General features: G+C 43.7%; 1 protein-coding gene across 7 annotated transcripts in view; it reads left to right on the top strand.

Annotated features, from left to right (window-relative positions):
• Window positions 1–14,443, top strand: part of Shld1 (shieldin complex subunit 1) — a 123,324-nt gene that overhangs the window by 73,192 nt on the left and 35,689 nt on the right. For 2 of the 7 annotated variants that reach the window (XM_019205050.2, XM_010607522.3), the window contains one exon: window positions 7,629–7,832. The exons of the other annotated variants lie outside the window; for them this stretch is intronic. In XM_019205050.2, the coding sequence (XP_019060595.1) occupies window positions 7,778–7,832 (55 nt within the window). In that variant the 5' untranslated portion in view covers window positions 7,629–7,777. The remainder of the gene's footprint in view (window positions 1–7,628; window positions 7,833–14,443) is intronic. 7 annotated transcript variants of the gene reach the window in all.

Here is a 14,443-nt window from a genome sequence, read left to right as displayed (position 1 = left end):
TGTCCTGCTGCCACAAGGTGGGAAGGCTTCACTGTGACTCACCCGTTAGCTCTGTTGCCAGGGGCAGCAGTTCTGGGTATAGGTGATGTTCCTCCTAGCCACCCATCAGTGCTTGTTTCTCTAGACTTTTCATTATGACACACAGCTATCTCTATGTAAGAGAAACACAAAAAGATGTACAGTTTATGTTTTTAAATCCATGTGTTGCCGGGCATAGTGGCACACTCCTTAATTCCAACACACAGGAGGCCAAAGCAGGAGGATCACCACGAGTTCAGGACCAGCTTGGGCTACATAGTAAATTCAAGGCCGGCCTGAACTACATAGCAAGACCCTGTCTCAAAACAACAACAACAAAACCTCTGTGTTGAATGACAAATACCTTAATACTTGGCTGTAACAACTCAGCTGTGGGTACTATTCCTGTTTCTATGGTAATAGTTGCAAAGTTATCTTTTATTTATTGAGCAGTTGCTATGTGCTAGGCCTTACACTGGTAAATTGTTTAATTTTTACAACAGCCCTAGGTAGTGTATCATTATCCCCATTTCATAGATAAGGACATGAAATTCAGAGATGTGAAGTAACTTGCCTAAGGTCACATAGCTCAAATCTTTTAAACCTAGAGCCCAGGTGTGCGAACTTCTCTTCTGTCAGGACGCAAATGTTCTGATCTCTGATCCAGGACCATGCGCTCTCACAAGGCCAGAATTTGACTCCACATCATAAGGCAGCCATTGGAAAACTGTGCACATTTTGGAACCGAGCCACCTGCCATCACACGGAACTCGTGGGGGTTCTTTTGTAAGCCTTGCTTTTGGAACTAGCTTGTGAAACATAAGAAAATTGGTCTCTTATTGTAGACAAAGCTTGCTTTTTACTCTATGCTATGGTATGGATTGATGTGAAGTGAAATCCATTTTTAAAATACCTGCAACTAAGAAAACTGTGTTACACTTCCTTTGTGTGTTACAAACATTGCATTATCTTGAAAGTCCTGTTGCTGATTGCTTAGCACTGAAATTGGTTACATTGGTGAGGATCTTGTTTTGCTCCTCTGTGAACCTTTTTTTTTGGGGGGTGGATACCAGGGGTCGAACTCAGGACTCCGCTGTGAATCTTAAAGCTGCCCAATACTGTGCTGTGGGAGGCTCCCAACCCCCATTCCTCATCAAGGCAAACAGAGCCCAGGGCTGCCTCCCCAGTACATGGCAAGGGCCTCCCTGCTAAATGTAATTCATCCAGCAACACATATCAAGCAACACTATTAAAGTGCTTATGTTTTTCTTTCAGTTAGGGTTAAAGTTCCAAGCATCATCTTAGTTGGCTGCTTACGTTTAATTTAACTTTGCTGAAGTAAACAGTCATAATCAAAAATAGCAGCGTTGCCATAACAACCATGATCCAGATCACTTGCTTTTCCTCTCTGCTCACAAGGGGTCCTTACTGGGTAAGCCAGGATATGAAATAAATCCACTGAAACCTCCTGAGTGAAATGAAAGTGCAAAAACGGTCTGGGGAAAAACATTTTTAAATGATTGCTTTAAGTGTTTCAGAAAAGCTTCACATGACCCCAGGAGGAATTGGGTCTCTGGTTGCCTTGCCTGACAGCCTGCATCATCGTCTCCTCTTAGGGATTCAGGTACAGCGGTGCCCAAGAACTGTTCCCTAGCACACGGCAGGGTCAGAGAGTCATAGTTCTTACTCTAGCTCTGGCTATGAGGTTCTAGTCCATAAAGATGGATCCAGATAGCTCACCATGGTCTTTCAAGGCGTAAAAAGGTGAAATTCTGATCTTGTAGGGCTGTGCTGTAGCTCACTGGTAGTGTGTGCTTTGCATGTGCAAGGTCCTGGGTTCTATTCCTATCAACACACACACACACACACACACACACACACACACACATTCACAGAGTTTTAGAGGATGCTGTGGTACATGCTTAGAATCCCAATATTCTGGGAATCCAAGACAGGAAGATCACAAGACCAGCCTGGGCAACTTAGTGACTCAGTGAGATCTTGTCTCAAAATAAAAAGTTTTCAAATTCAGTCTCGAGCAAGGGGGAAAAAATCTGATCCTTTAACTTGGTTACTTCTTTGTGGCAAAAGACAAAACCAGCTTGATTGCTTTAAGTCAAGCTTCAGGGTAAGCCTGAAGAAAAGAAGTGTTAAGCTCTTTTATGACCAAAGACAACGGTTCCAAAACTTTTATTACCAGAATCATCTAGGGAGTTCCTCGGGTTCCCTGATCTTCTCATCATTGCCAACGTGTGAATTAAAGGGAAGCGAAGGTCCAACTGGGCCACACTCACCGAGAGGTCCGACTGGAGATTTTATTAGGAGTGGGAGTAGAGAGAGAGAGGGAAAGAGAGAGAGAGAGGAGGAAGAAAAAGAAGAAGAAAAAGAACCAAGAAAGGAAGGTCCTTTTGTTGGTTTTGGGCTGGACTATTGCTTATTCATGAGGAGCGAGCTACTTTTAACCCATCACGGGCCAGGTTGCCTTTTATGGGTTCAGTCCTGCAGAAACAGTTTAAATTTTTTTCTCATCATTGCCAACGTGTGAATTAAAGGGAAGCGAAGGTCCAACTGGGCCACACTCACCGAGAGGTCCGACTGGAGATTTTATTAGGAGTGGGAGTAGAGAGAGAGAGGGAAAGAGAGAGAGAGAGGAGGAAGAAAAAGAAGAAGAAAAAGAACCAAGAAAGGAAGGTCCTTTTGTTGGTTTTGGGCTGGACTATTGCTTATTCATGAGGAGCGAGCTACTTTTAACCCATCACGGGCCAGGTTGCCTTTTATGGGTTCAGTCCTGCAGAAACAGGTTTTAACTTTTCTGTCTCGCTGTGGCCTTGATGGGAGGGAAACTAAGGATAAGAGCATGAAGTCATTTTAAGAGCCAAGAAGCACCAGGAAAATGCAGCCTGTGATGGAGGCGTCACAAAATACTTTAACATGATCAATTCCCTAACAGTGAATCTATCATTTGTTCTAATTATGGCAAATAATAGTCATATGGCAATTATGTTAATTAAGAAAATTAATGAGCACAGATGATTTTGTGTATTTTCATTGCCATTCCCTTCACCCAGTGATTCTAGAGGCTTAGTCCTTGTCTTGATTGTCTTGATTGGAAGAGAAGACACAGTAAAGCCAGGTGTTTTCCCTGCCCTTGGATCTGGCTTGTTACCAAATTCTTCATTAAATAGAGTTGAAACACAGTATGATCACCTTGTGGTAGTGATAAGCTGACACCTGAGGGTTGTTTTGTTTGGGAAGATTTGCCATTAAAACAAAACAAACCTTGTGTCTTCTCATCTTCACATTCCTTTTATTCTTCCTTTAAAAGAGACTAATCTCATCGTGAGATTAGTCAAAGAAAATTCAGACAAAATTTTTTTCTTTTTAGTTCATTTTGTATGTCATTATAAAGAAGTGAGATAAAGTAAGATACCATGCTTGTCCCAGCACTTATGGGAGGCTGGGGCTGGAGGATCCCAAGTTCCAGCCCAGCCTTGGCAATTTAGCAAGTCAGTGGAACCCTGTCTGAAAAAAGAAAAGAGGGCTGGGGATGTAGCTATGCACACAGGCTGGAGCTCAGTCCCCACTCCTGGGGGGGAAAAAAGATAAAAAGAAAAAATCTGTAGAAAAATGGTAAAAAATATGAATACGCATTTCACAGAATAGGAAACCCAAAGGGCTGGAAAGTGTATGAAAAGCAGCTCCAGCACATTAGTCCTCAGGGAAATGCAAACTCAAATGAGGAGATACAATTTGTAATGTCTGATAATAACAGGGTTTGGCAAAGATGTGGAGAAACAGGAAAACTCAGACCGTGCTGGCGGGAGTGTAATTGCTACAACCCCTTTGGAGAGTAATTTGGCAGGATCTAGTAAAATTGAAAATGTATATTCCTTTCGACCCAGTAATTCCACTTCTGGTTGTATTTCCAGAGAAAGTCTTGCACATATGCACAAGAGGGATGTCTCAGGGTGCTCATTGAGGCTTTTTTTTTATAATAGTGGAAAATTAGATACAACCTACATATCTACCATCAAGAGAATGGATGGAAAATAAATGTCTACATTAGAATACTTTTAAGCAGCTCTATCTACAATGGCTTGAAATAAAAAAAATTATAATGTTAGATACAAAAATTTGTATGTTAAAAGCAGAATACTAACTTTATATATAGGAAGGAATTTTTTAAAAAGCAAGATGCAAAATTTTGTATATTGAAAGTTAAATTGCCTGGCCTCAATGTAGCTGCCTGCCATTAAGGGACGAAAATTTCTAATTTGAGAGCCCACTTTGAAACCAGGCCATCAAATCTAGATCATTTAGCCCAGGCGTAAGTAGGAGGGAATAGGAGATGGAGCACCATCATGGGTCTTATGGAGATGTTATGTCCAACCAAAAAGGTGTCCTTAGTGTAACAGATCTCCTGTCCCAGGGGGCCACATGAGAGGCACCCCACCAGATGGTTGGGGTCACAGCCCAGAGACCTTCAGGGCCCAAATAAAACAGTTCTCCAACCCATAAAAGTGAAGGGTTTACTGAGGCCACTGTCCCATTGATCACACTGGACCAGAGGAGCCATCAAGACAACTAGTGAGAGACAGTCATGAATCAGACACTGAACAGTCATAGGGAGAGTGAAACTCACCATCCTGGAGAAATGGAAAACTGGCACTCAGTAGTCTTTGGGTTAGGAAATTTTAGCTTTGAGAGAGACTGGAAACCAACAGCCATAGGGAGGGGATCCGCCTAGGGGAAAGAGTTAAAGGGGAGGGCCAGAGATTTAGCTCAGTGGTTCCACAGCCTGCCTTGCAAGCACAGGGTCCCAAGTTTAATCACCGGGTACCAAAAAAAAAGTTAAGGGGAGCCCTCAATATGTGTAAGTTTTCCCTGGTTGAGCTGCCACTGCCAACTGTGCTGTCCATTAAGAATGAGAAAGAAAAAAAGTAGCCTTTACCCTTGAAGACTGGAGTGGGCCATTGTCCCTCTTCAGCTACCTTTAGGCCCCAATGGAGAGTGACTCCAGCTAGGATCCATCCGCTGTAAATGGGAAGTAAGACTTTCTGCAAGCAGCTGGAAAGAACTCCTTAGCTTGTACCCTGACAGGCCACAGCAGGTGGGCATAGCTGCAAGGCCTTCTGGTCCCTAAAACTTTTTGTTCTGTCAGTGAAATCATCCGTGCCTTATTTACCCCACCTCAAAAACCTAATAGTTCACCCTATTTTCATTAACACTGGATGTTTTCTAAATACCTCTCTGGGTATTGTTCTTCAGGGGAAGTGCAGTGGAGAAGTAATAGGAAAGTGCATGAAACACCCAACCCAAGCACTTCTAAGGCTGAGTCAAGAGGGTTGCCTTGAGTTTGAGGACTGCCTGAACTACATAGTGAGACCCTGTCTAAAACAAAAAAGAAAGATGGGCCAGGGATTTAGCTCAGTTGTTCCACTGCCTGCCTCAAAAGCACAAGGTCCTGAGTTCACTCCCCAGTACCAAAAAAAATTTTTTAATTAAAAAAAAAAGAAGGAAAACCCTAATCCAATAGTAATTCTATGCAAGGTACAAGAAATTCATTTACGAGGAAGAGACACAAGGCTCTCCAGTTTTTAAAAAATTAAAACCAGAGAGTACAGATCTCACCTAGCACCTAAATATGATCCTGGTTAAATGGAAAAAGACCAAAGCTTTCCAATGTCTTACTCTTATCAGTGTCATTTTGCTAGATTCAGAGTCCAGAGAGATTGTGGTGGTAACCTCCAAATATGAAACAATTCCATACAAACCACAAAAGTCTAGACCCATTGTCTTACAAAGTCAAAGAATGAAATTGCAGATAAAATGAAGTTAGCAGAGTGTTTTTTGCGAGGCAGGAAGCAGAACCACTGAGCTAAATCCCCAGGCTAGAGTGTTTTTTGGAAAATAAGAAGAAGGAAAAAAGCTCCTGGTTCCAGAGGGGATTCTGAAAGTGGAATTTCCCAGCTACTTTCTTTGTTTTGGGCTTATAAAGATGAGCAGAGTGGGGAAAGAAGTCAGTTACTGAGCCAGCCAAGAATAAAGGGAATGAGTCCCAAGGAAACCAGTTATTTTGCATTTCTAATGTTTCTCAAGTCAAGCCAGAAGGTAGGGAGGAAACTTCAACTAAGAGGAAGGGTCCAGAATCCAGGCATGGTGGCGGAAGTCTGTAAGCACAGCCCTTGGAAGCTAAGGCAGGAGGATCCCTAAGAGTTCTAGGCCAGCCTGGACTGCACAGTGAGACCCTGTCTCAAAAAACCAAATAAATGAATGGGAGGGTCCTTATCTCTGTGTTCACTTTGGGGGAGGGAATACCTGGAACCAAACTCAGGGCTTCCCATTTGCTAGGTAAGCACCTTGCTGCTGAGCTACATTCCGGGTCCCTTACCTCTCCATTCTTCTTCCTGTGCGTGCCTTTACATTTTTAAGCTTAACTCGCTGCATGATTTAAAATAGCTCTTAATTTGGTAAGTGTGCTATTTTGCTGTTTTCTTTTATCCACATGATTGTGTCTTGGGCTTCCCTGACTGCCTGCCTACAAGGCTAACTAAACTGTCTGTTACACCCTATTACAAAATGATCACCATACGCAAAGCAGCGCTAGCTTGCTCATGATGCTTATGGAGATGTAAAAATGGGCTGGAAGGAACCAAATGAATATCTATGAAGAAGCTGTCAACTTTAGTTGAATGTAAAATAAAATTTGAAGCAAATGTGACAATTTTAATTGTTAACTCAGGTATGTTGCAGCACTATAACTTTTAGAAGTTTTTAATTTCTTAAGAAAAATATAAAATATGTCAAGGTAAAAGTAAAGTAAGTAACAAATAGGATTTGGACCTTATTAATCTGTCCTGGTGCCTGATTTGAGGGCTTTTACCGCTCATGTATACTTTTGTTTTTCTGCAGCATTCATTTTATTCCTCAGCAGTAGTCTCTTGGACCCTGTTCTCTGACTATTCCATATTTTTGTCATCAGGATGAAAGGTGACAGCATATGCCACTTCCCTCCGGGTGATTCATCCAGTTTTAACTCTCAGATGTAAACAAATAGTGACAGAGACTGTGGTTTCAAAGCACCTGGCCAAAACATCCTTTTGAAGTGTTAATTTGGATCAAATATCTTGATATTCATCCACCCTCTCTTTGTATATGGTTTTTGTCCTTTAAAGGAACGGTCACAATTCCTAAAATGTATAAATCATAGATGACAGTGTTGCTCTCAGGAAAAAGGGAGCTTAAGCTTATTCATTTTCCTTTGCTGATTAATTTGTTATTAATAAGGTAGACTGGCCGGTGCCTTCGAGCTCCAGTGCTGATGTTATTACATGGCAGGGGAAGAGGACAGATAAAGCCAGAAAGAGGAATCATGTGAGGGCCAGACAGGCAGAGTGAACAGTGGTTTCACTTAGGGACAGTGACCAGAAGGTCCTTGGACGGCAAGGAGGTAGAATAACTGCCAGTTGTGAAAAAAGGGGAAAGGCGAGGAAGACTGTGTTCCAATGTAGTGAACAGATCTCAGAAGGTTTAACAGAAAGTAACCCGTGGACACCATATATAGACAGTCATGATCCGGCTCATTTCTGGCATCCGTTTCTGCCCCGCAGGACATAGGCCGTGTGGTGGGAACGGTCCGCTGTCCACCGAACTGCATCTGTCCCTCTCCTCCAGCAGCACCGCATTGCTGTAACCTGTCTCGACGCAGTCACACATGTAAGGCGTAGTGTGACCTTTCTACGTGAGATGGGTGCTGTTAATGCCTGAGGCAGACATAAACCAGGACTGTCCCGATAGACCTCCTTGTCATCCTAGTGAGTACCGGGCAGTAGCACGCTTTTACAGTAAGGAATACCTGAAGCTGGATGCTTATCAGAAGTTGTCTACCTGGCTTCTTACCCTGGCCCACAAGCTCCCCAGAGCCTGTGCCAGCCTCTTAAGTCTTCTAAGAATTCTCTGTCCTGGTCAGACTGCCCACGTCAGGTTCCGGGATATTGTTATCTCTCGTACCTCTGCCCCTTCACCCTCTGAAAGCTCCCTTTCCTCTGTCTCCTCTGTCTGAAGATTACTCCTCAATCCACTCCAGCATCACCTGTTTATTCTGACTTAGTTCTTATGTCCTGGATGTTGGCCTGCTGTCACAGGGCCAAACCCTTACACTTTGGGCAGTAGATGTTCTGTGAGTATTGATTGAGTCTGAGTGGTGGAGACAACTGGACCACTTTAGAAAGCCAGCCTTTACTTCCTTGCAGGAAAGGTCTTCAGGGCAGCTGGCAGAGGAAGATGACACAGCACTGACCAACTGGGGGTACGTGTTTGTGTCTACCAGTGTAGAGCTGCATGTCTGATGGTTTGGGTGTGAATTGAGATTTAGTCCCCATTGTGAAGGATTAACTTTGAACTTCATCATACTATTATATCGTTTAGTGGTGGAGCCATTGGGAAATGATTAGGATTAGAGACAAGATCATCAGGGAGGAACTCCCCCTGCAGCTTTATAAGAACAGCGGAGACACACACAGGCACACACACACACACATATACTCCTTCTCCCTGTCTTTTGCTGGCTATGTCCTGTACCACCTCAGGATTCTGTCAGCAAGAAGGCCATCACCAGAGATGGGTCCTTGGGGCTCCAGAACTATGAACTAAGTCAGCCTCTTCATAATGTTACCCAGACTCAAGTATTTAGTACAGTAACCCAAAACAAGCTATTACAATACTACTGAAAATCTTCATCCTGGCTGCTTTAAGAATGTCACCTGATCTCCAGGTACTTCCACATGAGAAGCCTTCAGGAGGCATGACTGTGAAGCCAACGCCTTCTTAAGTCACAGGGATTAAGAATGTCTGGACCAGCCATTGTCTGATAGAAATATAATGTGAGCCACTTACATCATTTAAATTTGCTTTTAATTTCGTCTACTGTGAAAAACCTAAATATAATGTGATAAACATTTGTGTAGTCTCTGCCACGTTTATGGAATAACATTACCAAATACTATTAGACTCCGCCATTTGTACTTCGCTGGTTTTACTTCTTTTCACATACCCCTATGTGATGACTGCTATTTTGAGTTTTATCATTACTTTAACTTTTTAATATAAGGGGACTATTGTTAAACAGTGTATAATTCAATTTTGCGTACTCTTGAACTCAACTTTACTTTTATTGGCAAAACCCCACCCATCATCAAATGCTCAAATGTGTAAAAGTATGAACCTTTCATCTGAGAAGAGAGCCTGTCTATTCCCTATTCCTCCCTTTTGAAATGGGAATATCTACACTGGGTCTTATTGAAAGTATTTAACTTTTCTTTTAATTTATGCAGGGGCTCACAGCTAAGAGTTTGCCTGCAGTCTGAAAGGAGACTTTTGACTTGGACTGTTTAGCAGTGCTGGAACTGTTAAGACTTTAGTGGCTCTTACAGATGTGCTAAATACATTTTTTATAAAGAGATGGACATGTGAGCCAAGCATGGTGCCCATGCCTGTAATCCCAGCCCTCAGATGGCTGAGGCAAGAGGACTGCTACAACTCTGAGGCCAGCCTAGGCTACATAGTACTTTAATCAGCAAACCCCCACCCATCAAAGGTTCAAATGTGTAAAAGTACAAATCTTTCCCTTGGGAAGAGTGCCTCATGGTTATAGGCATGCACGATACAAGTGTTGTGAGGTCAGGAAGACTTTCAAGGGAAAGCCTAAGAAGTCAGGCAGTGTTCTCTGAAAATGATAGTGTGTGCAATGTGAGAGTTAAGCTGAAGGTACAGAGGAGACCCCTGGAAATTAGAGATACCAGGAACATGGACCATCTGCCAAGGAAAAGTCCTGCACAGTGAGCGGAGCCTAGCCAAGTGAGAAGTCATGTGAGCTGTAACTAGCAAGGCCATCAGGTGAGATTGCCCAAGGCCTTTGCAATTTACATCTTGCCACAACCTCCCCCAGGTGCTGGTCATGCAGCTGCAGGATTTTATTAATTCAAGATCAGCCTGAACTGTATAGCTAGACTCTGTCTCTAAACAAATAATGAGATGGACATGGTCCTTTGGAGGACTGGGGGTAGAATGTTACAATTTTTAAATGAAATTTTCTGCCAAGTCCCTGTGTTTGGAGGCAGGGCCCAGTTGGAATGAATGGCTCACTGTGGCACGATGTGAGAGGCTCTATTCTTGCTCTTGGTTCCTCCCTTTGCACCATGCTGTTTGTCTTGGAGCCAACTGAACCCTCTGAAACCATGAGCCGGAATAAATCTCTCCTTTAAACTGTGAGTGTTGGGCACTTTGTCCCCCTCAGGAAAAAGTGACTATGATAGGAACTGATTATACGGACAGGTGAAGAAGTCATGTTGCATGCAGAGGAGTCACAAGTGCAGAGATTCTGAAGAAGAGCTTGCTTGATGCATTTAAGGGCCCGAAAATAAGCCCGATTTCCCAAGGCATCGATGTAGGTGGAGGTGTGAGTGCCGGTCAGACTTTCACATGGCCTTGGAAGGCTGGACTGGAAGCAACACTGAATCTTGTTCTTCCTCTGATTCTTTGGCTTCTCCTTTCTTGCCCTGAGTATAGAGCAGGCTGGCCAGAGTAAGAAAACAAACAAAAGAGTATGAAGGAGAAGAAAGGTCTGCAGCAGGAAGATGCCGCAGAGTAGGGCCCTGATCCATAGATCAGAGTCCCCACAGTCCTTAAGATGGTGGTGTCAACCCTGGAAGCAGCCTGTCCGGGGCGGGGCAAAGCCTCTGAGGTCTTATTGCAAAGATACGTTCTGCGTCCAAAGTATGCCCTCGTGCTCTGTGCCCCTTGTGGTTCTCACACCTGTGACTTTCTTTTACAGACCCAAGGGGCCTCCAGCAGATAAATCAAGGCATCTGGGCCTGGGAGCTCAGGCATTAGCCATGCAGTGCCCTGAATGGGGGCCAGTTCCTCCCGTGCAGTGAGGAAGCCTTATGAACCGTCTCTTCCTTCTTTCTATGCACTGATCTCCCTAATGAGCCACTGCTAGTAGAGGTTTAGACAAGAAAAGTCATTGTGGGCAGCTATTGATGTAGATGCACAAAGGAAGCAGAATTCTGAATACCAAGTCGAGTTAACAGAAACTTGTTAACGTTGAAGGCTAAAATGTTTCACAACAAGACGGTCCTGCTGTCCACTTATCAGAGGCAGAAGTGGCCGTGGATACTTCTCTGAAAGGAGCCCCCACTGGACATCTCAGTTTCCCAAGGCTGCTGGCATCTCTTCATACCGTGCAGCCCTTCATCTGCCGTGCTCCGTGTCCACTGATTGTCTTGCTTTACTGAATTCCAATTAGCAGCCAGAGCTCCTGAAGATATGTTTTTGTTTTTATGAGAATCTCAAACATCAATATGTGTTCTCCCTTCTCTTCCTTTCCCTTCTTCTTCACCCATTTCTCTCTCCCTCCTTCCCTTTCTTCCTTCCTTCATTCCTTAAGAGAACATTTAGCAAATGGATGCTCGGGTCATTACATGACCTCGAAACATAGACTGCAAAAGCATTATTCTATTAAACTCTGCCCTCCTCCACTTCTTGTACATTCCTGCAGAAATCCTTTTCATGAAGGAAAGCATATTGAAATAAAGAGGGAAGCTCAGCCAAATTTAGGTAATGCCAGAATCCTTGGGAATGGGGCCTTTGCTGAGGAGGGAAAAAGCCGTCTCAAGGTACGAGAAGAGGAAAACACACAACATGAATGGTACCAGCAAGAAAGGTACCAGGAAGGGCAGTAGTAGCAGAGGGCCTTGAGAAGGATATTACAGTGCCCTGGCATTCAGCATTCACGTCTGCTCCTTCCAAAATCCATCCTTTGAGCCTGTGTTCTCTTCAGGCAGGATTGGGGCGGAGGGGCATTATTGGCATGTGGGAGAGGACAATTCTCTGCTCTGTGGAATCGCCCCATGTGCTCTGGGATCTTTGTATCTGTGACCTACTCACTGTATGCAGGTAGTGCTTTGTAATCACTGACAACGTCCCCAGACTCTCTCTAGTGTGGACATTACCGTCCCCGGTCAAGAGCCCTACAGATCTGGGTATGTCAGAAGAATAAGGCAGGGTTTGAGCACAGCTGCCTGGCTGCACCACAGAGTTCTGGAAGACCCTCTGCTCTCCCCGTGTGTGGGCACATCAGGAAAGATAATTAGCCTCACCTGCTGGTGACCCTGAGCAGGCCACAATAGAGAAGGCTTTGCAGTTGTAATAAACCACATTTTAAAAGAAATGAAAGCCTGAAATGGGCTGGAGACAGCGTTCAAAAGAACTGACACATTAAATGACTCAGCCATATTTCATTGTTCTTGTGAGAGAAGAAGGGTTATTTCTCTGAAGATGAATTGCAGTCTCCTTTACATTTGCATGAAAAATAGAGAAGACAAAAAAAAAAATGAAAGGAGATGGCTACTTTTTAGGCTGTTTTGTAGACACTAGGTTTCAGAAATTAAAATTAAGCTAAGCCTGAAAATGATACTCAGACATGAATTTAGTTTTTTGTTTGTTTGTTTGTTTTTGTTTTTGGTACTGGGGATTGAACTCAGGTCCTTGTGCTTGTAAGGCAGGCCACCGAACCTCTGAGCTAAATCCCCGGCCCCAGACATGAATTTAAAATCCTGAACATCAAAGTGTGTGGACCAGTTGCTTGCTTACAAAGATGTGTCTTGCTCCCCGGAGTCCTGCTCCCTGGAATGCTATTTAGGAATTCTCCACCTTCCCAGTGTGACTGCCGAGGATCTTCTTGCTCTCTCCTTTCCACTGACAGAAATCAGTCCCACCTTCCTTCCTGCCTTTCCGTCCCGGGACCACATCATCTTTGGGGAAGGAGGTGGCAAGAAACACCTCATGCAGCACTGTGGGTCCACAACCCTCTCCCGTGTGTCTCCTTTTCTTTGATAGCAATACCGTTTGTTAAGCCAAGCACAGTTCGCCAAGCCCAGGGCTGTGGCTTTTGTTGCATTGATTGTTTTAATTTTAAAGTAAGCTACCAAAGAAAATTTAGCAATCTTCTGTCCCGAGTTTTGTTTAAAAATTTTAAAACAATTTCAAGCTCAGAAAATGTGCAAGAACTGTGTAAATAGCTTTAATGAATTATTTGAGTGTAAATTGCCAACCTGATGCCCTTCACCCCTCTTACATAACAAAATTAAACCATCATTCCTACCATCTGTTCCACAGACCTCATTCACAATGCTCCGAATGTTCTAATAATGGGCTTTCATAAAAGGACCCAGTTCAAAACCAGCTGTTGCATTTAGTGCTTGTGTTTCTTCTCAGTCTCCTGCAGTGTAGAAGTTACTCAGTCTTGCCATGATTTTCAGGAAATCGGCACTTCTGCAAAATACAAGCTGAGAAATCCTTTTCCACTGTTTCCCTATGAAAGGACCAGAAAGAGGCCAGCATCTGCCTCCCTTCCTTTCCCCCCACTCTGTAGGCTTCACTGGTCCAGCCATGGGGTTGCTGGGAGAAACTGAGGCAGGAGAACTGGGCAGAAGCTCTGGGCCTAGCAGAATCAAGGGAAGTGCTTTAGCTTTCCTCCCCTTCCTTCTTTCCTCTCTCCCCCGCCCCCCATATGCGTGAGAAGGACGTAGTTTTAGGCATCTGGATACTACTCTAGTGGGAAAACTATCCCTACCATTAAACTCTGTAAGAATATGGTCTTCGCTGTTGGTCACAGCAGCCTGTCCAGCCTCTCCAAGAGTTCTCATTCTCCTTCTGTCTCCAGGATGACTCTCACCTGCTAAAGGCATGGCTGGCAGGTAGACCAGGAGAACTGGAACCAACCACGGAGTAGTTTATTTTCTGTTTCTTTTTGCAACTTGACCTTTGTTCATTAAATGTACTGTTTCTATGTTCTCTGATCATTGGACTACTTGTCTTTATATTACCATAGAAACTCTGAAAGAAAGATCACCTTGTAAAGTCTTTGCTTTAAAGATAAGAAAGCTAGACCAGGCATGGTAGCACACTCCTGTAGTCCCAGAGGCAGGAGGATCACCACTGAGGTCAAGGCCAGCCTGAACTACATAGCAAGACTGTTTTAAAAAACAAACAAAAGGGCCAGGGATTTAGCTCAGTGGTGCCGCCACCTGCCTTGCAAGTGCAAAGTCCTGAGTTTGAGCCCCAGTACCAAAAAAAAAAAAGTACAGAATTTCAGTAAAACGAGTAGCTATATGAGGAATTCTACAAGTTAAATACTTTGAATTATTTTTGCAAAGTCATTGAACACATTTTTAGGGAAGAAAGGCTTGTGTTTCAAAAGACTTGAAAGATCACTATATTAAGAATAAGAGCCAGGTGTCGTGGTGTACGCCTGTAATCCCAGCACTTGGGAAGCTGAGACAGGAGGATCACTGTGAGTTTGAGACCAGCCTGGGCTACATAGTGAGTTCCAGGTCAGTCTCAACTACATAGTGAGACCCTGTTT

The sequence above is a fragment of the Fukomys damarensis genome, unplaced genomic scaffold, assembly GCF_012274545.1.
Source record: "Fukomys damarensis isolate Sample0158 unplaced genomic scaffold, DMR_v1.0_HiC HiC_scaffold_7, whole genome shotgun sequence".
Classification (NCBI taxonomy): Eukaryota; Metazoa; Chordata; class Mammalia; order Rodentia; family Bathyergidae; genus Fukomys; species Fukomys damarensis.
The sequence above is the reverse complement of the archived record's forward strand: the minus strand, read 5'-3'. Positions and strand labels throughout refer to the sequence as shown.